Below are 26,397 nucleotides of genomic sequence, written 5' to 3' on the forward strand. Positions count from 1 at the left end.
CCTGTGACAAAAAAAAGAATTAGCAAATTAACTCCATGTGATTTCAAAAATAAAGCAAATTACCCTCGTATCAATGGTTTAGATATAAGGTAATTTGCTTCATTTTCCAAATCACAGAGAATAATTTGCTATTTTATTTTTTACAGAATTTTTTTTTACTGATTTCTCGTATCACATAAAGTAAATTGCATTTTTTCGCATTCAATACATGACTCCGTTTTCTTACATAGATAAATAAACCACTAAGTTTGCCTCTCCTTTAATTAATTCAATTATTACGGACGGGTTTTGTGCACGTCCATCCAACAATTTCATGGTATTAACAAGTTCTCAACCACGCTTTTTTCTTGTTTTTCTACCATTTCTTGATTACTATTTAAGTCAATAATATGAAAATGTAAAACAAAAATAATATGCAAGTGGGTTGCATGAAATTTTCAAGTAATCGCCCCCAAGTTCCATGCACACGTTGTCTTATCAAAAAAGTTACTAGAGCTGGCTTTTCGGATGCCTGCGTTCCAAATAGCGATTTTCTCTCATTTTAATAGCTCAAAAGGTACGTGTGGGTAATTTGTTGACTCAATGAATAATTCTTGACTATATTTCCCAAATTATATTGGAATATTAATTATAGGATGTTCACACATTCATGCAAATTTGAATCTTTAAGAATGCAGGTTTATGCCTGAACCCTTGGTCTTTCTATATAATTTGTGTGAAAAATGTCAAACGTTCATGTTTTCTGCTGAAATTTCTTTATGGGTCAATGAAATTTAGGAGCAGATGCTGTTCTTGGAAACATTTTTGTTTATATTTGTTGCCCTTTATTTAATTTTCTGTGACATTTGAACAGACATATTTTTATGCCAAGAAGAGAAAAAGTCAGTACATTCATGCATATGTATATGTTTTTGTTGTTTTAGGTTTTCGTCTGAGAAAAGAAAAAGTCAATTTTTCTTCCTAGTTTTTACATATTTTAATTCAAAAAAGTAGGCGAGGTGGGGTGCTTTGTTCTACACGTTGTTATATAATGTCTTCTTATCATCAAATGTTGTCGTTTCTGGGCATGTTTGTTTAGTTTATATTTTCTTGGAAAGGCCTGGTATTTTCTTGCCTTTTTCTCAGGTTGGTGGAGCTGTAATGAAATTTGGTTAAGTTAGTCAGAAGTTCTATTGAAGTTTAATGAAAGTTTTCCACATCTAAGTTGTTTAATGAAAGTCAGGCATGCTTGGTTTCTGTGAATAGAGAAACAGGTGTTGGAGTTGTCAAAGATCCTCACTTTCTTATTAACTGTGTGCAAGTGGACTAGAATCTATTATGAAAGTTTAGGCCTCTAATGTTGTCCAATACTCTAATAATGTCCAAAATCAGAAAAGTACGTCGTTCTGTCTGTCTGAATATTTTTTGTGATTGATTTTCTTGGTTCTATGGAAATTGGAGGACAAAAACAAATTGCCTTGACATTTCTAACGAGGAAGATGCATTTGTTTTTGAAGTGTGATTCCTTCTGTCAATGTCAAACGTAGATTGATGTGGTCAGTTCCACACGACACGAATTCTCTTCATAGTGTGGCTGGTTACGGATATATAGGTCATTGACATTGGGCGATGTGAGGGCTGTGTTAGTAGGCTAATTGTTAAAAAACTTGGGGTGGGCTGGGAGGATATGCAGATCTCCTACTTGTGCATATATACTTATGAAAAAAGTAGTATAAAATGCGAGTAAAGAAGGGGTTCTTACTCCATTATATCCCAGATTAGACTACGAAAAGAAGGTAGTTTGCGTTTTCCAGAGAATGCCAATGATCTCTCCCTGTAATTGTTCTTTGCCAAAAACCATCAATTGTTGTGGATTGTGAGATTCGTTAGCAAGAAAATATGCTGCTTTGTTTCCTTCACGTAAAACGTCTGTCAACTTCATTTCCATTTTGGTTCTGCAAAATAACAGGCTTTGGAAAGAAATTAGGTAAGAGTTCTTGCAACTACTAGTCTAAATTTCTAATTACTTAAACATAGTCCAACGGTTGCTATCAAGAAAAGAGACCATGAAGTCTGCACGGTTTCACACACGGCGATATGAATGATGCATGGGCATGTGTTCCTTTCACACATGATGCGTGGATGTAAGTTGATAGTGACACCATCTCTAATCATGAGTATAAATTTCACATGCAGCTTGTACGACATGATCGTAGCCTCTGAGAGTACTGTGTAGATACTAGTAAGCAGAAAAGATGTGGAAGATTTTCTCCTTCAGTTTGATGCCCTGCAAAACTCTTTTGCAGACTAGAGCTAGGTAATGTGTTGGATTGGCCTTTACTTTGTTAATGATTGTGATTTCTTGCTTACAATTGCCTCCGTCATCACTCATTGATATGAACTGGTTTTGGTGCAGTCTAACTGTGCAGGAGACTGAAAATGGTATGTACTAACATTAATCTGGTGTAAAAAAATTTTACGTTAATTCTCCCTTCTCCGGTCATAGTTCTTAAATGGTTGCAACGATTTCATGCAGTTACTGATTTTCGTACAAAAGTTTCCCGTAATCCCAAAATGGAGATGCTACGGTGCAACTATTTGTTCCCTGAGGTTCTACACTCATCCTGTCCTACAAATTTGATTCTTGAAATTCATTCATGCTTTAGTATTCACGTTATAATAAGCCTTTTTGGCTGTTTTGTATGAGTGTATGTTCCTTTACTGTATTCAGACTAGCTAAATAATCAGCTGAAGATTAGTTCTTAACAGCTAGTTGTTATCGTGAATCTGAAGTTAATCTGTACTACAGATCTCCGCCCGAGAAGCTCAACACTTGAAAAAGTATCCTAATGCAGAAGTTATAAGCCTTGGAATTGGTGACACCACAGAGCCATTGCCAGATATCGTAGCTTCAAGCATGGCTAATGTAAGTTTCGCTATACTCCATCAGGAAAGGTTTCTGTCTATGTGCTAAACTTCATTCATCAACTGACTGCACAAGTGATAACTATATAATACATCCTTCTTGAGAAAATGGTCATTAATTATGTCTTAATTTCATCAAGTATGAGCGTAGATTAAGGAAGAGAACATAATGGAATGTTTTAGTTGCTTGCATTAAGAAAGAAGTCGAGTATTCAATAATTTCAAATTATTGTCTTACAGACATTCTGTATTTGCAGTATGCATACAAACTTGCAACACCTGCAGGCTATAGAGGGTATGGAGCTGAACAAGGGAGCAAGGTATCAAATGACGAACTGAGTCTAACCTACTTCTATGCACTGTATATATTGTTGATGCGTCTATCTGCAGTTTTAAGTTGGTAGGCCTTCGATTTAATACAGTTCAAATGCAGGAACTAAGAAAACGAATTTCAGAAACACTTTACAAAGATATGGGCATAAAGGACACAGAAGTATTCATATCAGATGGTGCACAGTGTGATATTTCTCGTCTTCAGGTATCAGCATTCAGTGTAGTTGGAGGTGTACTGGTTTATCATGTTCTAAGAGTTTACTGTCAATGGGACTGTATGAAATTCTTGAAACAACATGATTCAACTCAATGATCTCTGCTGTCAATATACACAGGTACTGATTCTCATTTCTTGTGTTTTTGTTGCAGTTGCTCTTTGGTGCCAACATGTCCATAGCAGTTCAAGATCCTACATTTCCGGTAACACTATGAAGCTTCATTTCTTTACTGTTTAATTTTATATTGAAGAAATAATATAGTATCATGGACTCATGAATATGCAGCAACTCTGGTAGTCAAAACTTTCATTTAAACCATGTCAAATGCTTATGAGAAACCAGGAAGAACTCATTTCTGTGTGTTAATCACTTATTTATATTGAAACTGGAACTTCAGAGTTACTCTTTCAGTTTCACCTACTGTGAAATTCAGGCATATGTAGACTCAGGCGTCATAATCGGCCAGACTGGTGATGTTGAGAAAGAATCAGGGAGTTATCAGAAGATTGAGTACATGACATGTGGACCTCAGAATAGTTTCTTCCCTGACCTCTCAAAAACAGCACGAACAGACATTATTTTCTTCTGCAATCCAAACAATCCAACCGGCCATGCAGCATCTTGGCAGCAACTAGAACGACTAGTGCAGTTTGCACAAGAGAACGGGTCGATTATTGTGTATGACGCAGCCTATGCAGTCTATATCACAGAGGGAAGACCTCGATCAATATATGAAATTCCTGGTGCCAGAAAGGTAAAGATATTGCTTGAAATTCTATGTTTCTTAGGCAAGGCTGCAACTCTTCTGCTCTGATGTAGAAGTTTTCACTGCAACAGGTTGCTATTGAAGTCTCATCCTTCTCCAAGATTGTTGGATTCACAGGGGTTCGTCTCGGTTGGACTGTGGTACCTGAGGAGCTCTTGTACTCAAATGGATTCCCTGTCATAAAGGACTTCAATCGCATAGTCTGCACCTGCTTTAACGGTGCTTCCAGGATAGCTCAGGCTGGCGGGCTGACTGCTTTATCCCCAGAAGGCTTCAAGGTGAGTTTCCAACACCAAATACAACATTAATTTGGATGCAAGTGCACATCATTCTGTTGCTTGGAATCGATTTTCATGTCCTAATCTTGGCCTACATGGACAACATCTCTCTTCAGGCTGTACTCTCTCTTGCTGATTACTACAAAGAGAATGCAGAGATACTGTTGGAAACTTTTAGATTACTAGGATTAAGAGCTTATGGAGGCATAAACGCGCCTTATCTTTGGGTACATTTTCCAGGTTCTAATTCTTGGGATGTGTTCAATGAAATCCTTGAGAAAACACACATTATAACAGTTCCAGGGAGTGGGTTTGGTCCAGCAGGCAAAGAGTTCATCAGGGTCACTGCTTTTGGCCACAGGGAAAAGATTTTGGAAGCTTCAAAGAGGCTGAGAAGGCTTCTCTCGTAGACACCTGGATGTTATATACAGAACTTTTTCTAGAGTTAACAGAAAGTTATGAATATATTTTGTATTGATCCTGTGGATAGTTGTCCAATTATGATTTTGCTACAAGCAATGTACACATGTGAATAAAAGGAATAAATATTTAATTTATCTGAACCTTCTGCAAGACTATTTGAGACTGCTGACATGAAATTTGAATTATGATCCTTGGTTTACATTTTATTTTGTTGATGCAAGTTCTCATTTCATTGGTCATTGCTTCAAACAAATGAACCATCTCTTCCAGTTAAACTTAGACAGGATGTACTAGAACAAGATCAAAATACCACTGGTTTCGCGAAAGCAACTTAAAGACGTAAGGGGCAGATAGATCAACATTTTCATGAAAGATCAAGCAAACAAGAATCCCAGCCAATATCCACACGAGGAGTCAGGACTCCTCGTTGCTTAGAGGAGATCACCAAAATTTTTGTAATCTGCTCAACTCTAATCGAGATATATGGTATAACTAAACATTCATGAATGGATCAATCTACTTCAACAGGTACCAGAAGCAGAATATTTATATTGCATTTGTAGAAGATATTATATATTTAGACATAATCAACAGTATATTTACGTGTATATTTACCACTGCAAGGTGCAGTAGATACAAGAGTCATAAATTACTTCAAGGCTCATTAACTGACCTACCCAAGCAGCAAACCAAGATTAGGAAAAGGTAGATCAACAAAATCTCTTACTAGCGCTAGATATTGAGGATTTGACAGCTAACAAGCTCAGCAGATCCAGCAATCCTACTGGCAATGACTTTCCAAATACTCCCGGAGGATTCTAACACATTTTGAGAAAGTTCTTCCAAGGATTCGCCAAAAGTAGCAGATGAGGTAGATGGTGCGGAATCAAGTTGATGTTGCCTGTCAGCTTGCATAACCAAGATATTGTGGTTTACATCTTTAGTTACCACATTTAACTTTCCGAGAAAACTGGAAAGTAAGTATGGAGATTCTGAATCGGTGAGGTCAGGAATAGGTACATCTCCTTCAATGGTCTTCCAAGCATCATCTTGGTGATCGTACACTTTGATCCTAGCACTATCAAGAGAACTAGAAGGATCCAATGCATACAAGTCCCCTTCAACAGTGACACTTAATTTAGTTCCTGCCTGCTTAGCTGGCCAACCCTCTCCCATACCAACGGGCATTTCAGCCCATGAATCTGTCTCTGGATCATAGACTTCTCCTCCAACATCAACAAAGAAGGGCCAGCAATATAGACTTTGAGGAACATATAGTTTCCCCCTATATGATGTCATTCCAGTTGCAATAGGCTTGAGCAGGTCAGCTAGAAAGGCAGTTGGTAGTACCTGTGCTTTTGAAAACGGCATGCTAGGTATCTCTGTCCATATACCAGAGCGGGGATCGAAAACCTCTGCTGATTGAAGAGGAGTCAGTCCACCTCGACCACGAGTAACACCTCCGACAACATAAAGCTTGTTGTTTAAGACACCCGTCTTACAATAAGCTCGGCCAATGGACATGGGAGTCACTTCGCTCCAAGCATTTACAGTTGGATCATAACGCCAGACGGATTTCATGGCTGATGCCCTGCAAAATCCACCCATGACGTAGAGGCAGCCATCAACAGCTCCTATAGCACAACCACAAAATGGAATTTCATCCAATGCATCTCTCCTCCCAAGCCAGCCTCTTATGGTATCTGCAATAATGCTCGAACCAACCATGTGCCACAAACGAAGGCCAGAGAGACCCCTTCTCATCCCATCTTCAGCAGAGACATTTGGCATCAGAGGCAAACGTTGCCATATACGGGAAACTGGGTCCAGGGCATGCCAGACGAGCTTTTCACCACCAAGCTTAGTCAAAATGTAGAGCCACTCCTCTGTTGTGCCTAGTTCTTTTCTCAATTGATAAAGTTCTCCACTCATTAGAGCAGCTTTCCAGCTTCTTGAGACCAGTTTAGCATTGAAATGACAAATTCTTGGGAGTCTGGCAAGAATCTGAATTGATATCTCATCAGGAAGGCTAGGAATCAGTCGTGGATTCTCATCCCAAAAGCTAGACGATGTCTTCTGTCTCTTAGAAGCCTCGCTTTGAGACACCTCAAAGGGCTCAGTCGCTTTATGATTATTCAAACTCAACCTAGCTCCCATTGGTGATAATTTCTTCACCTCCTATAAAGTGAAAGGCGCCAGTGCCCACCGAGTTTGCTTCACTCTTCTACTTTATGTGCAATTCCATGTTCTTGATAATTCAGATAACCAACAGCAAATCATTATTCACAGTAGATAGAAGAAAGTTCAGAGAACAAGAAAGAAAAAATATCAAGAAGCATAACTAGAAATCAGATCCAATGACCACCCTCATGGAATAGACAAGTTGTTCCTGGATGTGTTTGTTTCAAGTAGGTGTCTTGATACAGGCAAAAAACCCGCCTAATTCCTTGTCAACATTGACTATTTATGAAGGCCAGATCACATAGCAGATAAAATGGAATACAAACATCCATAACAAAAACTACTAAAAATCTCCAATACACTATTTCAGATGCCTTATGATGACAGAAGTGCAAAGTATTTGCTAAAAGAGAAAGTCATAATATAGAAAATTACCTTTTGGAAACTGCATAACACAAAAAACAATTAGAAACTAGAATAGATTTTTTCAATACACTCAGTCATGAAGTCAACATGATATCAGAATTCAGAATTCCCAGTTAAATTCTGCAGGGAAAAAAAAAACAAAAACCGAAGAGAAATAATCAAACACCTCAAAGTTAATAGCAACCAAAATTCAGAACCCAAAAACTCTAATCCGCTGCATCAAACAAATATAGCACACTCACCATAAAAAAAATTATCAAGATTTAGCTTTCACCCGCCTACATTTCTTTAACGATTGAAAACAAAATCACAAATTTCTGAGAAAACGAAGACAGCCCAGATGAAAAATCTCGGAAATGAAATTCCCCAAGAATCAAAAAAGCAAATCAGACTCCCAATCAAACAATAATCCAACCCCACATCCGCAAACCCCAAAAATAGAACAGAAAAATGATCAAATTTTAGAAGAATCGTTCCTTTACCTGGTTACAGATGATAACAAAAACAACCCACAAAATTCAAGAATCTTAAGGAGAAGTTATGAGATATTCAGAGCGAAAAGGAGTCTGAAGTTAACATGTGGTTGTGTTCAGATTCTTGTAATTGGGCAAAAATCCAAGGAGAAGGGACCCTTCCCTCTTCGACAGACTCTCTGCGGAGATTTTGCCTTCAAGCTATTATTGATTTTTTCTTGCGGCTGCGTACCGCAATCACATGATTCATCGTAATGCAAATTTTGCATTAGATAATAATTATGTTTTTAATGGATTTTTCCAATTTCATAAATGTTCAATTAACATAATATCAGAAAGAAAGACTTTTTGTTATGACTCAAAACAGTGTAACTAGGAGGAGGATATGCACTTGGACGTGTTGAAGTTTTGCATAGTTGTAAATTGATCCCTCAACTCTTATATATTACTTATTACAACCAAATAATACCTAATAATAACTTGGGATAATCAGTCCGCTCTTTAATGTTTGGTAAAATTATATAGATTCTTATAGTTTGAAAAATTATATTTAGTATTCCTAATGTTTGTTTCCATCCAATAAATAGATCCATCAATTAGTAAATTCACGAAATTTGTTGATAGAAAAAATAAAATATAATGAAAATCTATATTTATTCCCAATTGACTTATTACAAATTTATTGTATGTTAAATAATTTACTTTTCACTAAACGACTCTTATGCATCTTTACAAGATAACGCATGTGATGAGGTATATCTTCACCCTCATAATGATAATTTGGCAAAAAAAATATTTATTTAGCTTACAATAAATCTATAATAAGTCAATTGAGTGTTAAATATGATTAAATTTTTTTATTGATTTCAACAAGTTTCGTAAGTTTTACTAATGGACTGATTTATTTGTTAGATGAAAACAAACATTGAAAATAATAGATTTAATTCTTGAAACTATAGAGAATTTATATGTAATTATACCACGCTTCATTGGAGGAAAATGCAATTTTGGGCATTCCATCATTATGACCCTGTCTACTTAACAAAGTCAATAATAGGAATTTTAAATGAATAAATGTCCAAATTAAAGAGAGATTAATTTGAATTAATTAAGGTGCACAAGGTACAAGGGGGGATGCCTTAATTACACATGTATTAGAGTTTGGTACAAGTTTGACTAATTAATAATTAATCTTTTTTTTCCCTTTCCTTTTATTGATTATTATCCATTAATTATTACCTTCTAGACTCTCAATTGGACTATAAAATTGGACATATTGTCATTTGGAGACCTAAATTATTAAATAATGACTTACCAAATAAAATATAGCCATCTCACTTTGGTATCACCAAAAAACTATTTTATAATTTATTTAAAAAAAATCAATAATATCTCTCAAGTACATAAAACGATAATATCATATTTCTAGCTATTTGAGATGAGAAAATTTGCATATTATTGCTAATCATAATTGAATAAAAATCTATCCGCATACGGATTGAAATTTTTATTTCAAATTGTGATGTATTGTTTATTTAATTTAATATATACATACCACTTATGCAAATACTGTATTATTTATTGTATTCAAACCAAAATTTATATATGTCTCATTTTAAATATTAAATGAAATATTTCTAAGTGTGATATATATCTGTACTATTATATACTAAAAGGGAGAATTAGAAAGTAACTATTTTAGTTGGCAGAATATATATGGACTAAAATACCCTCAAATATATTTATTTATTTCAGAGAATAACCATTTATTTGGCCCATTTGATTTATTTTCATGCACTTTAAATTAATTTTTTTTAATCAATTTTGATTATTATTACATGATTGACTTGAAAAGACAAAAATGCCCAGGAATCAGGGTCCCATTATCGAACTGGTAAGGGACTTAAGTGGCCCGGGCCCCGGGTTCTACTGGGCTTATCTTTTGGGCCGATATCCCAATTCTAGAACAAACTAGCACGCTTTTATTTTGGTGCAGTGCGATTTTAGTTCGTTCTACTGAAAAACTGGAGCGAGCTCACTTGTATAATCGACTTTCGCCCACGGTTTAAGCTTCTGCGACTTCTGAGTGGAGTGATGAACGGAGATTCACGCAGTACAACTGTATAAAGCTGAACGTTGGAGTGGAATGTCTCCGGCCAAAGACTCCGTCGTTGCTTTGCCACGGACAAGAAAGCAGCGGAAGCGTTTCAAGCGAAAAGGTTTGCAGTTTCCAATTTCAACAAGTTAAAGAGGAAGAAGAATTCGAAGTTTTATGATTAGTTTGCCGTGTTGAAGGAGAATTTCGTGACCATGCGTTCGTTTTTTCTTGGTTTTGATAGTGAAAATCAAGGCAAAGAGGAGAGCCCAGAAGTTGGAGAAGCTGAAAGAAAGAGAAAATGTTACTCCGCTAGTGAAGAAGTACTGGCTTCAAAGATACGATCTTTTCTCCATGTACGATGTGGGCGTCAAACTGGATGAGGAAGGGTGGTTCTCTGTCACGCCGGAGGAGATTGCTGCCCGGCAGGCAGAACGGTGCGCCGGCGCTGGAGTTGTTATTGATGCCTTTGCGGGCGTAGGAGGAAATGCCATTCAGTTTGCCAAAGTGTGAGTTTTAAATACTGTAAGAGTAATTTATGCATAGACTGAGTGCAGAAGAGTTGGAGGTTTACACTTGATTACTCTGGCTAGTAACTATTTGTTATCTGTTCATTTAGTATATGGAATCGTGGGATTCTTGCTTTCAGTACTACGACCGCCTGATCAAAATTGCAGAAGAAGCTTGTAACCAAGAATATCTGTTGGTTGATAAGGCATCAGGAATTTCTTTTATGTTTAGTCTTGTAGACGTGAACTAAGTTACAGTTGATGTTTATGGTTGGTGTCTTTGCTCTTTCATTTGTGATAGTCTCCTTTTCACACTGGCAATCTGATGCAGTAATTGGAGTAATACTTATCTACAACCCTTTTTCATTAATGTGGATGATTGGCCATTTGATTTCCATCGTATAGTTGGAACATAGAACAGGAGTGAAAATATTGTGAATCACCATACAATTCTCTCAGCTTGCCTCCTACATGCATTTTCCCATTGTTTTCCATTTACTTTTTAACAATAGACTAGCAATACAATTTTATTCAGGTTTTCGTGGCTGTTGAGTTGGCTTTGCTTGTAAATCAACATGCTTGTCGCCACCAGCACCGCCTGCCAACAACTCCAGGATTGCTAGCTTCAGCACTGGTGCTGCCAGCACTTCAACTTATGATGTCCACAATCACTTGATTAACACCATACTTGTATTGTCAGGTGTCATCGTGTTGTTGCTGTTGATGTTGACCCGAACAAGGTTCAATTGGCATTTCATAATGCTAAGATCTATGGTGTAGAAGATTGTATTGATTTTATCGTGGGGGACTTTTTCCAGCTTGCACCTTTCTTAAAGGTACTTCTTTTATAGCAACTCTGGTTCTGAAATTGATGTATGGGTGAACCATAACTAATGCTTAGATAACGTCTGAACTACTCCTTATCTAGGCTACAAAAAGACAGAACAATGCAGCTAATTTAGATTGTGTGATTGTTACACAATGGTTCACTTGTTACATATGGCATCTTGGTTTGGAGAGTATGATATTTAGAAATAACTAAAAGTGACTAGCCCAAAAATAGCTGATCTATATTCATAGTCTACGAGGCATCTATTCGTCTCCAATTTACCATTTATCTAACTTTTTGATGCTTGAATTTGTAGTGTTTCAGAAATAACAGCATTCTCTCTAAATTCACATTTCTGGTGACTTTTGTTAGGGAGATGTAGTGTTTCTTTCACCACCATGGGGGGGCCCATCATATAAAGCAAAAGAAAATTTTACTCTCGACTTACTGAAGCCAAAAGATGGGTATGTGATGATAACAGTTTCTTTACCAATCATCAACATGTTTATGATCAGTTAATCTTCATTTACATGTTCCGAATGTATGTATGCACACATTATTCAGCTTGCATTGATCTCGTGTGAGGTGCCGTTGCATGAATACTTTGGAATTTGAATGTGCCTGGAGGCTTTTGTAATGGAAACACCCTGCAGTTTTCTCTAACAATTCCCCATGTTTTTTTCTATTCACAGCTTGAATCTCAATTTGATAAAATCCCATATTCCTTAAGTTCTTATATATTTACTTGGGTTTTCATGGGATTTAGGCAATTTTCCATGTGACTTTGTTGAACTTTCTTCCGTTTTTTGTTTTCCTATGGCTAAGTTTTATAGTATTAAGCTGTATACCATGTTTTGCAGCCATTCCTTGTTCCAAGTTGCTCAGGCAATAACACCTAACATCATTATGTATTTGCCTCGCAATCTTGACATGCTCCAAGCAAGTGAGCTTTCATGGCTGTCTTCTCCTCCCTTGGATGTTGAGGTACATGTTCCTTTACTTCCTAATATGGGTTGGATGCCAATCAAAACACAGGCCCTCTTTCACGTCAAGCCTGGTTCTTCCTTTGCAGATTGAAGAAAATTTTGTAAGAGGGAACTCAAAGGGAATAACTCTGTACTTTGGGGACACTGCATTACATGGCTCGGTACTTAGCTTTCTTTGATTGATAGTTTGACAAATTTGCATTTTTCAGATAAATTAGAGTGGGAATGTCGACAAGAAAGTTAATAGTCTAATGTGTATATTTATTCATTTGCATAATTGACTGCTAATCAACCAAGAAACCACCACCCTTTTTGGTGAAAGTTACATTCTCCTTTGTTACTTGTATCTTTGGTTTGAAGAAACAGATTTCTTTAAATTTGATATGGAGAGAAAGACATTATAGGTGCGTCTGACAGGATGCATTGTAGACAAAGATTGTAACATCGGTGAATAAGATAGACAACTCCTCTTCAAGAGAAGATGTCTTAACTCCAGCATATCAATCAGTAGCCTGGGTACATATTCATCATGTTCACAATCAAGAACAAGTCTCTGTAGGCTGCGAAGCATGAATACTTAAATTGTGCTGAAGCCTTTGATGCCGAGCGCCAGGAACTTCAACAGAGTCGGACATACTATCTCAACTGGAGTCGTTCCCAGAAGTATGTCTCAGAAGTTCGGTTTCCGGCACTGATGCATGCATCGTTCTCTCATGGATGTAGCAAGTCAGATCCTACCATCAGAACAACTGCCTTTCACCAGAATAAGACTTCTGGTAATGATGTTATCTAATAGTCCTTACTCACTTCTTCCAAGCTATTGAGCATACTAAGCCTGACAAATCCCTCTGCAACCCACGGCTGTATTTCCTTATATATCATTATCTTCAGTAAGAATTCCCATGTAACAGAAGCATACTTTCTTAAATACAGCACTAATATTCAGTCAGATTTATGGACATGTGCGCTTGTTCAAGTTAACATGTGGTTATGCAGACAGAGAAAGAGAATCACCTTTTGTTTATAAAAGTAGTCCAATCAAACTATTAAGCCTTATAAAATCATCAACATGTTTATGACATATACATGCAATCGATGAATTTATAAGAATACATAAACTTCATCTGTTTTATTAACAAAATCATCATTAAAATAAAAAAAAAAAAGGTGATTGTTCAATTAGGGCCAGCCCACCTAGTTTTTGTGGACCAAGGGAGCACCGGCCTGTTATCCTTCCACTGCAAAGAGCGGGAGGTTTTCGCTGCTCTGTGAAACCAGCCTGACGCATTACCCTCCACTTTAAGAGCCATGAAGTCCAAACCTTCAACTTGAACCACATAGCCCAACTCACTGCTTGGAACGGGCAGGTCAATAATTAGCCACCTATGACCCAACTAGTTAGACTAGCTCAATGTCCAACCACCTTGTTGCCCCCACTTGGGTTACAAGCCCACGCAACTGAGCTCAACGAACAGCATTTGCAGTCTGCTTGCTTATCACTACATCTGATACTTGATTACCTAACAATGTGGGATGGATTATTATATATTCCCTAAAGTTAGTTATCTAATTATAAGAAATGGTTTTGATCTCCATTACATCTCGACTGGACTGTGGATTCATCGTTTGGGTAATGACTATAACTCATCAAAAGGGACATTCCTTCTGTGATCAATGTCAACGAGAATCGTTGTGCTGGTCGCTCGTTTTGCTTTCTTTTACCCATTAAAAAGAAAAGTAGAAACAGATAACCTCGACCCATATGGCCCCAATCCTGGCAAGTGAACTGTGTGTATTAATGACTATTGGATTTGACGTTTGCAAAAGCAGCCATAATTAGTGTCTAGGCTGAAACAGCATTGATGGTCAGAGGATATGCCTTAAAGCTCTGTCGTTCCATATTAAAATCCGGTAGCTGAGTTCAATTCTTGGGCATTTGCTGCTGCATGAGCAGATTGAAGGTGGTCCCTTAAACATGCATGAAAAGGAATTCAAAGGGCTGAGGCAGGCGGATTGCTGTTGTGTTTTCTCTGTTCGTCACTAGTGATTCATAATTGTGACTATGGTGGGGACTTGGCATTTTTAATAGGCTCTTTCTCAATTTAGTCTTGTCAATTTAAGTCATTATATGCAATTTTTTTTTGTTTAATACTTAATTAAAAATGTATAGACATACACGGGAAACTGCTAACGGCTCCATTACTTAAGCAATTCATGGCGCGATTACGTTAGAATTAAGTATTTTTTATCCAACGATCATTGTAGCATTTAACAGTCATGGGCTCATAACTAAAGGATGTCGAGTGGGCCTACGCAAGCAAGAATTTGCTGCTTGTCTTGGGCAAACTTTACAGCATGTACCCCACTTTCATCGAACTCACAATGTCTTATTGCTTTCAAGGTGGTCCTAATTCAGCCCTTGGGAAATAAATCTTCAAGTTATTACAGACAAAATTTAAGTCAATTCTCACAATGTCCACAACCCTATTGTACAAAAACATTTCATAAATAACATGTGTATATAACGTGTAATAAGAAATGCAATACTAAATTAAAATAAACATAATGTTGGGTCACTAAAAGGCTCAACATCATCTCCGGTGTACGCGAGTGTGTTGGGTGCATAAATATAAATATAAGTATATATCTATCAAAAGTAAATAATACTATCCAAAAGTTCCTATCGTACTTGGGAGTATTTGTAAGGACTTAAAACAAGCGTTTATAAACTTATTAATGAAAATAAACAAAATTAATATTCTTACTTTATCTATTTTTGAACTGATTAAATTAAATTAATTTAAATCAAAACTTATAAGCATCTCCCCACTAACTTCTGCAGCTTATTGATAAAATTATAAATATTAAATTATTCTAAACACTCAAACTTACTTTTTTCACTCATAATTTTTATTTTTAAATACTCTTGATTTTTTATTATTTTTTAATTTATAATTTTCTCTATTACTTATTACCATCGCAAAAGTCGAAATTATTGTAAATACCCATTTAGGATAACGTAAAAGAAGATAATTAATTTGGGACATTTTGATTCCAAAATTTCCTTTTCAATGTAATTATGAGAAATTAAGTCAGGACAGCTACTGAGGACTCATAATTCATGCATTACTGCCGGTTTTCAGTCCCCATCCTGAAATAATTACATTAGCGGTATATCACCCATGCATCATTAACTTCTGTGCTTTTATTACCATGCACATTAACTTACACATACTCATCATATATCCGCAATGTCACATTTTCATGATGCCCAACAAATTCTAATTTGGATCCAATTCTAGTGATCTATTTTAAGTTAATTATGTGATAGTGAATTATATTCATTATATAATCATTGTGCAATATAAAAATGTATGATGAATTATATAGTAAATGTAATAATACTTATCATGTGGCCAATCGAGTCTCTATTCAGACCAATTCGAGTCAATTATTTTTACATTGTCGATACAAAATATAGCTCGTCTAAAGGGATATATACGGGAGCAAATGGATGTTGAGTTGTTACATCGTACGTAATAATGTCATTTTTTACTTTAATATTCATTATATTCTCTACCAGCAGTTTGCAGGGTAACATGAATTTTTGCAAAATATATAACCTTTTTCACCCAATTCATAAAGACACACCATTACTCCTCAAACAAACACACAGAAAACACACTAGAGCCTCATCCTTATGTCCACTACATTTAATAACAACCTCAAAAAACATTGCTAGGTGCTATAACACACACACACACACACACTATATCTAGCACTAATTGCATTCTTCTTAACACACACACACACACAGAGAGAGAGAGAGAGAGAGAGAGAGAGAGAGAGAAACAATGGCGATGAAGATGAAGACAGCCAAGAAAATGAAGGGTTTCATGTGTCACTCTCATGCATCAACTGCAGTTTGCATGAGCCAAGACAACCGGTCAGTGGTCGTGCCAGACAGAACGCTCGTCGATCATGTCAGACTCATCAACAGCACCAACTACGTTCGACTAGGGGAACAACAACGTCGACGCTCGATTAGTCACTCCTCGTCGGTCGGGACGAGAGCATTTCCTGTTTGTCTGAAAACAGATCAAGAAAAGGTGGCTCAAGAAGCTACTACTACTACTACTTCACTAGCAATATCTGGTCATGACAATGTCTTTCAGGTTATTTTTCCATCTTTTTGCACTCTATCATAATTAACTTCCGAGTTCCTCACAAATCATATTCTTGTTTGGAGAAAACCATATTATAACAAATATTAATATATATGCTGATTATTTTTATTGAATTATATGACAAATATATTACGTACGCTATATAATTAATTCGAATTTGGCCAAACGAAATTCGGGGTTAGAATTTATTTATTTATTTTTTGGGATTGGATGAGGATTAGGATAATTAGGTGATAATTGTTTGGTGGCATGCAGGTGGTTGTGATGAGAGTGTCGATTCACTGTCAAGGGTGTGCTGGTAAAGTTAAGAAGCATCTGTCCAAAATGGAAGGTAAATTTTTGAAATAATTTTGTAACTCAATAGTTAATACGTTGTTTATTTATTTTATTTAATTGGGATTATATTAAAGCTTTTTCTATATAGATCAATTATTTCTCAATCATCAAGAATTCAAAAAGCTGACAAATTTTAATTTGTTGGTAGGACAACATATAAATAGTACATATGTTATACTGGTTGTCTTGATGCATATATACATATGAAGCAGATGACAGCAAACAAATTTCTAAAAATAGCAAAAATGGATTCAAAGTATCAGTTTGACAGTCAGACTACTGAGACATTTTACCCTTAATTTCTGAGTAAACATACATAGCTGTCCTGGGACTCCTGTCTTTCTTAATCCGGTCGGTCAGGTAAAACCAATTTGGACTACTACATATATAGGACACAGGTGGTTGATTTTGTACAGATCCTTACATCATTTATGGAAACTTTTGGGCACAATTCAAATTTTGAAATGATTCTTTGCAACTAAAAATAAAAGAGACTTGACACTATTATGATTTTGGGATGGTCTTGAAAATAACACTACTTTTTTCTTTTTATTTGCGAGAATTTAAATGTCGAATATCATATCTTTCTGTTTGGTAACATAATTTAATATTTTATTGGTATTTATACTCGTCTCTTTTGAAAATATGCCAATTAAGATGTATGCAGCGTTATTACCCATTACGTCATCTAAATATATTTTTTGATATTTTATTTTATTATAATATGTATTTCAATAAAATCAAATGTGTGTCTATATCGATGTATGTAAACCACTTATCTAAATGTAATTTCCATTGGTTTATGATATATAACAAACACAAGTACTTGTGAAAGAATTATTACAGTAAGTAACGTCGGAATTTGAATTATTGAAGGGGTGACGTCATTCAGCATTGATCTAGAGAGCAAGAGGGTGACTGTGATGGGACACGTGTCACCATCTGGGGTGCTGGAGAGCATATCAAAGGTGAAGAAGGCAGAATTCTGGGCGTGTTGATGAATTCTATTTCAATGTGTTCTATGGAAGAGAGGGAGTGGCCAAATACCAAAGTTTGAGTTAAGAGGGATTGCTTTTGTTCTAATAATAATAATATGTTTACTTCTGTGCTACCCCTCACAATCAAATTCATCTACTGATTTTTTATATTAATGTATATATATATACATATATTCTCATGCTTATTTAATTTATTTAGATAAATTAATACAAATTGTTAAATCTATAACGAATATAATCCAACAGTTCATAATTTAAAAATTGTTGCTTTGGGAGGAGATCGATTTACTATAAGCGACATGTATGGTGAATATCGACCGATCATTCTTGTAAAGGGATCTTATAGTGAGGCACTAAATGAACAAACTCTTGAAGATAGCATAGCCGACTCTTACGTTTTAGAGTTCCAAGATAGGAACTGAACGATCGGTGTGGGGTCAGGACGGCCTACGTTAGGCCTGCGTGTTCATCATGAGGATTTGTGCTGATGAGGCGTTGGCCCATGAGCATACTTTCTATGAAATGTGTTACGAAATTGAATCGATGTAGAAATGAGTTTGAGCTGCAACGATGATTTCTGAATCGATTATAATTAGTGATTTTGGTTTAATTTACGTCTCAATGGACTGCGTCAAATGCTTGTACCAAAGGGTCAGGATTGCTCACAGAAAGCTACAGAGGGAAAAGAAAAAGTAAAGAATTTTTGTTTACTTTCACTCTACAATTTTTAGTACTTGAGGTGAAAAGTGAAAAGGCCAGAAACTTGAAAAGCCAGTCAAACTATGAGGGTTAGTCCAAAACTAAAACTCTTACATCATTTTCCTTTTACATCAACAAATGTATCGTATGATTCCATTAAGGTGAAAAGAAGGTATTGTTTTGCATCCGGACAAGGAACCATCACCAACAAGTTCAAAAGGATTAAGGTTGCTGTTTTATTTTGATTTCTAATTTAATTATACTATATATGCAGCATATATTTGTGATCAATGATAATTATCAACCAATCAATGTTATAATTTAATCAGCATTATCCATTTCTCTCCATGACTTCATATGAATCTGTCTTTTCCTCCCTCCAAACAGTATAATATACATTTGGCATGTCAATGATCTGCTAGTCTTCATCATCTTACCTCAAATCTTATCATAGTCTGCACTTATCAAAATAGATGAGCCTTACTTCTCTCTTACCAGACAACAATTGAAGCCACAAATCATTACCAAAGACTGCGCCCCGTCTCCATCGTTCTCCTTTTTTGAATGCAACAAGTGGTTGTCCTCAAAGGGTCTTTGGCAGTTCAGAAAACTGAAGAGTCACTACACTCGCCACAGCTGACTGAGATGTCGCATTTTACGTATTATTTTGTTCATTGCGAGCCGTTAATATTAATGGATGGGAATATCACAGACTTTGAAACTTCAGCATACTAATTTGTGGAACTAAACGAAGGGCGGTAGAGTAGTTGTGCACTTGGATTTCAAATATGTTATCAGTTGCTAAAGTCAACTTATTCAGATTATAGTTTATGCTATAGATTAGTACTGTCCTCAATAATTCATGATTAAATAGTCGTGTCGACGTTAACTTAACTACTTATAATACCGAAGACCGTATGCCCTTTAGGGAAATTTGAATGTAGGTTTTTATGTGGACTAGATTCATTCCTATCTGGGATGACATGTCTTTCCATCATGTTCTTCTCTAGTTGACTTTAGATTCTTGCAGCTTATATAAGCTATAGTTTCTGCATCATCTGTCATGTACTGATAGAGTATTTCAGTCGCAAGTTCCTCCAGGTGATAAAGTCTTGCATGAATTTGCAGCATTCTTGGAACCATTTCAACATTTAAACGTGAAATATTCTTACTATTAGTAATGAAGATCAAGTGCATAAAAATATTTTCGTATCGACCTTTTTTAGCTTAAGGTCATATATCTGTATTCTTGAATATTGTGATCATTGATCTGTTTTTGTTTCTTTTTTCTTCACAGTTGATCTGTTTCTCCGCCGCAATGACTGGGAACCGTGTTGCGGATGAGTCCGACACTGCGAATGCAGTGTCTTCACGTCGCCATGCAGATAGCACGCCGTATGTTCACAAGGTGGGAGTGCCCCCCAAGCAGAGCTTGTTTAAGGAGTTTAAATTTACTTTCAAGGAGACTTTCTTCCATGATGACCCGTTGCGGCCTTTCAAGGACCAACCAAAGTCGAAGCAGTTGTGGCTGGGAATCCAGGCCGTTTTCCCAATTCTTGAGTGGGGAAGAAGGTACAAGCTTTCCATGTTCAAAGGTGATCTCATTGCTGGACTTACCATTGCAAGTCTCTGTATCCCTCAGGTACTCAAGAATTTCTCGGAACTGATTCTTGTTTGCTCCTCAAGCTCCCTTTGTCCATTTCTTACATTTCTTGATTTTCAGGATATTGGATATTCAAAACTTGCAAATATGGATTCCCAGTTTGGGCTGTGTAAGTTTCAATGCAGAAACTTAGCACTATTTAGCACAAATCAAACAGTCTGATCACACCTTAATTTTGTGCCCAATTGCAGACAGTAGTTTCATTCCACCCCTGATTTATGCCATCATGGGCAGCTCAAGAGATATTGCCATCGGCCCAGTTGCTGTGGTGTCCCTCTTGCTCGGGAGTATGCTTCAGGAGGAGATTGATCCCAGGAACAAACACGAGTATGAACGGCTCGCATTTACAGCTACATTCTTTGCTGGAGTTACTCAGTTCGTCCTAGGATTTTTCAGGTCTTGTTCTTTCTTTGTTGTCATTGCATGAGAAAGAATCATCAGCCAATCTCATGTCATACATAACGTTCTTGCTGGATTTCCTGTCTGGTTTCAGACTGGGATTCTTGATCGACTTCCTGTCCCATGCTGCCATCGTTGGGTTCATGGCTGGAGCAGCCATCACCATCAGCCTTCAACAGCTCAAAGGTTTGCTCGGCATGAAGACTTTCACCAAGAAATCAGACATAGTTTCCGTTATGCGGTCTGTCTGGACCAACGTGCATCATGGGGTAAGAATCATTATGCAAAAACACAATCGCACTTAAGCTCTTCCATAATACAGCTTCATTTTTTATCATCTTAAACTGGCCTCTTTTTATGACAGTGGAATTGGCAGACTATAATCATAGGAGTTGCGTTCTTGATTTTCCTGCTCCTCGCCAAGTACATTGTATGAAATACCAACTCTGGCTGATTTTCCTAATTCAGCTTAATTATTCCCATGAACCCCAGGATTAGTTTTTTTCTTGGAATATCAGGGAAAAACGAAGAAGAAACTGTTCTGGGTTCCTGCTATTGCGCCATTGATTTCAGTTATCATTTCAACCTTCTTTGTTTTCATCACCCATGCAGAGAAGAAAGGAGTCCAAATTGTGAGTATTTCAATTGCATCGATAATTCAGAAACACTCATGCAACTCAAGCTAACAAACCTTTTTACGATGTCTGAAGGTGAACCATATTGAAAGAGGAATCAATCCTCCATCTGTGAGTGAAATACATTTCACTGGCAGTTATATGACGAAAGGTTTAAGAATCGGTGTCGTTGCAGGGATGATCGCCCTTACGGTACAGTGCTAAAAAGACAACAAAATTCTAACTCAACTCTCATTCCTGGTGTAATATTATTACATCAGTAAAACTGATCAAACATTAATATACATATGCCATAGGAAGCTGTAGCAATTGGTAGAACCTTTGCAGCAATGAAGGACTATCACTTGGATGGTAACAAGGAAATGGTGGCGTTAGGCACGATGAACATTGTTGGCTCCATGACTTCTTGTTACGTAGCCACAGGTAAGTTAGAAAAATAGGTTTACACGAATGCGTTTCTCTAAAATTTTTTCAATATCGGAATTGCACCTGATTTCTCAAATCCTGACAGGTTCTTTTTCACGTTCGGCTGTGAACTACATGGCTGGATGCAACACGGCCGTCTCCAACATCGTAATGTCTTGTGTTGTTTTGCTAACACTGGAAGTGATCACCCCACTTTTCAAGTACACCCCCAATGCCATTCTGGCCTCCATCATCATATCAGCTGTGGTGGGATTATTCGACTACCAGGCGATGATTCTCATATGGAAGATCGATAAGTTCGATTTTGTTGCTTGCATGGGAGCCTTCTTTGGCGTTGTCTTTGCCTCTGTTGAGATAGGCCTTTTGATCGCTGTAAGTGAAACCATAAGCAGTTAAAACTAATTTAAGAATCTTATAAGTTTATACCAAACACTTTACAACATGTTACAAGCTCTCAAAACATCTTATAATATATTTCGAAGAGTTTATAAGCTCACCAAGCATCATTGAACGCTTCCTGCAATTCAACAGGTTGCTATATCTTTCGCCAAGATTCTTCTCCAGGTCACGAGGCCACGAACTGCAGTTCTGGGTCGAATTCCAAGGACTACAGTTTACAGGAACATTCAGCAGTACCCGGAAGCAATAAAAGTTCCAGGAGTTCTGATTGTGAGAGTCGATTCTGCAATCTATTTTTCCAACTCCAATTACATCAGGGAGAGGTATGTATGTATATATATATATATATATATATATATATATGTTGATCCACTCTAGAGTCTAGAACTTTTATTGCAAAACACACGCTACATATACACCTTGGAATTTTCCATTGCTGGCCGTAACGGCTGCAAAAACTTGGTAAGTGCAGGATACTGAGATTGCTCAACGACGAAGAGGAACTACTGAAAGAAAACAACGAAGCAAGAATTCAGTATCTGATCATTGAAATGTCGCGTATGGATCATTCTTGGCTTCATTTCAGGCAACTTTTCTGCTCTTACATTATTGGTGAAACTGAGACTAAAGCTTTTCTGTTTCTGTTTCAGCTGTAACTGACATAGACACAAGTGGGATTCATGCCCTTGAAGATTTACATAAGAGTCTAAAAAAGAGACATACACAGGTAAAATTAGTCTCTGGCAATTCACCTAAATCTTCACACACGTCATACATACACTGTATGATACAGCACCCAATCAGAATTTACCTTGATCTGTTGTGATTATCGGCATGCAGCTTGTTCTTGCAAATCCAGGGCAAGTAGTGCTGGACAAGCTCCACTCGTCTGACTTTGCCAACATGGTCGGAGACGACAAGATTTTCCTCACTGTTGGAGATGCTGTCATGACTTTGGCACCTAAGATGGAGCCTTAGATCATTTTTATCGACCCTATGGCAATATGCAACTGATTTGTGTATTGAGGAAGAAGATTCTAAATATTTATTGGACTTAGGAAACTAGTTTTACTCTATTCTGGAGGTGGTGTCCATGTGTCCAGAAACTCCGCAACTGTACATATTTTTCCTTGCATATTCTCCTGATTTCATCCCCTTTCTCTGGCTCTGTGTAGTCCAAGTTGAAGTAATAGCCTTTGATGTGCCAGGCACGACAGCGAAACAAATCCATCCAATAAGGAATTTTGCACTTGGTAATTAAAATAATTTTAATATAAGACTGGTATGAGTACTACCAACACTTGGAAAACCATGGGATGCTAAGAGTATAATAAGTAAATCAAACATCCATCGTGCATACAGCAGTCAGCACAAAGTCTCATCTCCAACACTAACAAGAAGTAGCCCAGATCGGCTCTATGTACCTGTGCTCTCGACATATATAATCTAAAAGGACTAGCAACACAATTTAACTCTTACTAAATAAGCAACATCACTAGAATTAATCACACGAGAATAGACCAATTTCAGAAAAAAAGGACCGCCATACGCTCTCAGAACAAGGCAAACGATACAGCAGCAACCATGGTAAGCACGAACGACCCGATGGAGGTGGTCAGTGTGGAGGAACCTGAGCTACCAGGAGCTGGTGCTGGAGCAGCTTCATTAGCTCCAATGCCGGTGGTTGGAGCCCCGGCAATGGAGCTTGGAGACAGTGCCAATGGAGAAAGAGCTGTAGCAGACAGCAAACAATCATGTTAGGAGATCTGTTGTATGTAATAAGCTTTGTTCTCAAGAAGAAATGCAGTAAAAGACAACACAGCTTGGAAATCAGGCCTGAATTCAAGTATACTGCAAAATATCAAATTCAAATACATTGATCAACTCATGCGCTATCCAGAAGAAATGCATATACCTTCTTCAAGTCATTTAGTTCGGAAACAATGATTTATAAGCAATTTGCTTACAAAAGACACTATAAGTCGAGCTGATAACTTATAGTGGTTTCTGCCGGGGTATAAATTAAGAGGGCGTACCTAAAAGGACAAGATTAAGTGCGTGCATACAATAGTTTCTGCTCTTATTGAAGGAAAAATTGCACGCTCGGTTGTATTAAGGATCGAGATGGGAAAAATAAAAAGTTAAAAGTGACCCAAAAATAAAAGATTAAAGTGGGAGCATCATGGGGGAAAAAGCTTATCATTGACAATATACCAATAAACTGTAAAAATAAATTGCCGGGAAGAAACATACAACTTTTGGCCTAAATAAACTTAATTTAGGCAGCCCAAAATTAGATGTTGTCAAAAAAAATAAAAAAAACGCTTCTCAGTTTATTTTCAAAAGAAAACCGACAAGCACTTAAAAAAAGTTATTTCAAACAACTCTTAAATTAACATCAGCATTGCTCACAAGCACCAGAGTTTCTCAAAAGTGGGAGCCCAATAGTACAATGAATTTTAACCAGTTGTGAAATCCCCAGACAAAGGAAAAAAAACAAAGGCAGTTAACTGATACAATCACAAGAGACCTATAAATGACATGGGCCTTCACAAATATTAGGCCCGCTTTCCTATATTATCAAGGAAGGCATCAATAAATGACAGAACTACACAATCACGTGAAGACATCAAGGTCTCCAGAAGCAGATAATGAAGACAGAACTGAGTAAATAAAAGATACCTGAAATTAAACTAAACCAAGAAAATTGAACATTCCAGACACATCATCATAATAAATTCACTCCATTCGCAGACAGAAACCAAGAAGCAAAGGGGAAATAGAAAAGAAATGCTGATATAATTACAAACATGACCAAGATTTTAATTCTAAAAAATTTACAGTGATTTAGAAAGAGAGAAAGGAAAAAAATTGTTTCCAAGAACTGACATCTTGTACTCTTTACTGTATCATATTCGATTAAATATAAAACTGATTCTATATTGCGAATTTTAACGATAAACTCGTATCAGTGAGATACGAACATGTTATGGGGATAAATTAGAGGAAGTTGACAAGATTTGTATGTACCTGGGGCAGCGCCAATGCCAGTGCTTACTGTAGAAAAGAGAAAATAAGGAAGAAACAAAGAACACTGTGTTAATTTCAACATGCATAGGAATAAAATATTTTTAGATCATTTGTTTTTAACACACACAGAGGGTGAGGGAGAGAAGCTCGTAACTAGAAATGAGTATTCCACAATCTAGAAAGTGAATTTTTTCTCCTATGAAAAGAGAGGAAAAAAAAAAAACCAAAAATACAGCCACCTTTAATTACATTCTCAGGAAATCAGAAAGTCCTAAACTCAAGAATAACTAAGAAAGCTTTTGGAGGAAAAAATTGAAATAAATAAAGAAAACCCAGATCATCAAACCATGAACGATAAAGAACTGAAGCTAAACAAACTTACGGCCGCAGTTGCTAATGGAAGGTGCAGAAACATGGCAGGCAGCATGCAGCCCCAACGCCTTGCTCACATTCAGAGTGACCCCCAACTGCGCGCTGTTCTTAAACGCCTCGCAAAGGCACTCCGCGTCGGTTTTGAGCACAGTCTTGAGCCCCGAACAGCACGTGCCCTCCGGCTTCTTCGACGTGCTTCCCGCCGTCACGTAAGACAAACAGTCCGCCATGTTCAAGACCAGACTCGAGCAATCCACCGCCGGGGCCGGGGCCGAATGGCCTGCAGCGGAGACGAAAACTGCTGCGGAAAAAGCAAAAAACATGCAGAAGAGAGGGAATCTAAAGGCCACTGCCATTTTTGAGAGACTCTGAAGTTGAGAGAGAGTGGAAAACTGCAAGAATTTAGACTGGAGGGGGTTCAATTCAAAGGTGATGAGGGGGTGGGGGCTTCTGTTGTGTTGTATGCTATATGTAAGAAGGGGCGGGAAATGGGAATAGTGGAAAAAGCAAGGGTATAATGGGAATGTGAGTGGGGACACGTGGAGGGCAGGTGTGGAAAGAGGTCTGCGGTTCTGCCATCGATTTTAGGGTTCTACCTTGGAGTGAGAATTTGGGGAGTTCAAAATAATGATGGCTGTGACACTCCAGACAGACCCCACATTTTTTAATTATAAAACTAATATTGTATTTATTTATTTATTTAATACATAAATAAAAAGAATAATTTAATTTAAGTATTCTTTTTGAGATTTTATGCACTTCACATAAATTTTTTATAATTCGATTAATTACATTTATTATCCTTAACGTTTGTTCTTATTTAACTAACAGA

General features: G+C 37.0%; 6 protein-coding genes across 8 annotated transcripts; 4 read left to right on the top strand and 2 right to left on the bottom strand.

Annotated features, from left to right (window-relative positions):
* On the top strand, positions 428 to 5,612 carry LOC105169200 (aminotransferase ALD1). Its single transcript, XM_011089542.2, has 11 exons — positions 428 to 556; positions 2,176 to 2,296; positions 2,396 to 2,421; positions 2,516 to 2,589; positions 2,789 to 2,905; positions 3,162 to 3,224; positions 3,338 to 3,442; positions 3,607 to 3,657; positions 3,889 to 4,209; positions 4,293 to 4,499; positions 4,616 to 5,612. The coding sequence occupies exons 2-11, from the start codon at positions 2,235 to 2,237 to the stop codon at positions 4,907 to 4,909; spliced, it is 1,320 nt and encodes a 439-aa protein (XP_011087844.1). The 5' UTR covers positions 428 to 556; positions 2,176 to 2,234; the 3' UTR covers positions 4,910 to 5,612.
* LOC105169201 (F-box/kelch-repeat protein At1g22040) lies at positions 5,452 to 8,359 on the bottom strand. The gene is made up of 2 exons (XM_011089543.2): positions 8,012 to 8,359; positions 5,452 to 7,170 (listed from the first exon to the last, which is right to left on the bottom strand). The coding sequence occupies exon 2, from the start codon at positions 7,077 to 7,079 to the stop codon at positions 5,655 to 5,657; it is 1,425 nt and encodes a 474-aa protein (XP_011087845.1). The 5' UTR covers positions 7,080 to 7,170; positions 8,012 to 8,359; the 3' UTR covers positions 5,452 to 5,654.
* LOC105169202 (trimethylguanosine synthase) lies at positions 10,011 to 13,406 on the top strand. 3 transcript variants are annotated; one of them, XM_020695763.1, is made up of 7 exons: positions 10,011 to 10,221; positions 10,342 to 10,606; positions 11,307 to 11,442; positions 11,808 to 11,899; positions 12,296 to 12,419; positions 12,508 to 12,582; positions 12,826 to 13,406. In XM_020695763.1, exons 1-7 carry the CDS (start codon positions 10,149 to 10,151, stop codon positions 12,874 to 12,876), a joined length of 816 nt encoding a protein of 271 aa, XP_020551422.1. In that variant the 5' UTR covers positions 10,011 to 10,148; the 3' UTR covers positions 12,877 to 13,406. The 3 variants fall into 3 exon arrangements, with proteins under 3 accessions (XP_020551422.1, XP_020551423.1, XP_011087846.1); XM_020695764.1 differs by having other exon boundaries at positions 12,839 to 13,406; XM_011089544.2 differs by lacking the exon at positions 12,826 to 13,406 and having other exon boundaries at positions 10,012 to 10,221; positions 12,508 to 12,742.
* Positions 16,087 to 18,055, top strand: LOC105169203 (protein SODIUM POTASSIUM ROOT DEFECTIVE 2). Its single transcript, XM_011089545.2, has 3 exons — positions 16,087 to 16,596; positions 16,864 to 16,939; positions 17,821 to 18,055. Exons 1-3 carry the CDS (start codon positions 16,276 to 16,278, stop codon positions 17,940 to 17,942), a joined length of 519 nt encoding a protein of 172 aa, XP_011087847.1. The 5' UTR covers positions 16,087 to 16,275; the 3' UTR covers positions 17,943 to 18,055.
* Positions 19,680 to 23,683, top strand: LOC105169207 (sulfate transporter 1.3-like). The gene is made up of 14 exons (XM_011089550.2): positions 19,680 to 19,742; positions 19,939 to 20,283; positions 20,365 to 20,413; positions 20,496 to 20,700; positions 20,798 to 20,972; positions 21,068 to 21,133; positions 21,222 to 21,335; positions 21,414 to 21,530; positions 21,635 to 21,761; positions 21,850 to 22,136; positions 22,296 to 22,486; positions 22,636 to 22,721; positions 22,814 to 22,890; positions 23,004 to 23,683. Exons 2-14 carry the CDS (start codon positions 19,960 to 19,962, stop codon positions 23,139 to 23,141), a joined length of 1,956 nt encoding a protein of 651 aa, XP_011087852.1. The 5' UTR covers positions 19,680 to 19,742; positions 19,939 to 19,959; the 3' UTR covers positions 23,142 to 23,683.
* Positions 23,478 to 26,029, bottom strand: LOC105169205 (non-specific lipid-transfer protein-like protein At2g13820). Its single transcript, XM_011089548.2, has 3 exons — positions 25,576 to 26,029; positions 25,194 to 25,220; positions 23,478 to 23,895 (listed from the first exon to the last, which is right to left on the bottom strand). Exons 1-3 carry the CDS (start codon positions 25,919 to 25,921, stop codon positions 23,717 to 23,719), a joined length of 552 nt encoding a protein of 183 aa, XP_011087850.1. The 5' UTR covers positions 25,922 to 26,029; the 3' UTR covers positions 23,478 to 23,716.

This window comes from Sesamum indicum, linkage group LG8, assembly GCF_000512975.1.
Source record: "Sesamum indicum cultivar Zhongzhi No. 13 linkage group LG8, S_indicum_v1.0, whole genome shotgun sequence".
In the NCBI taxonomy this organism is placed as follows: Eukaryota; Viridiplantae; Streptophyta; class Magnoliopsida; order Lamiales; family Pedaliaceae; genus Sesamum; species Sesamum indicum.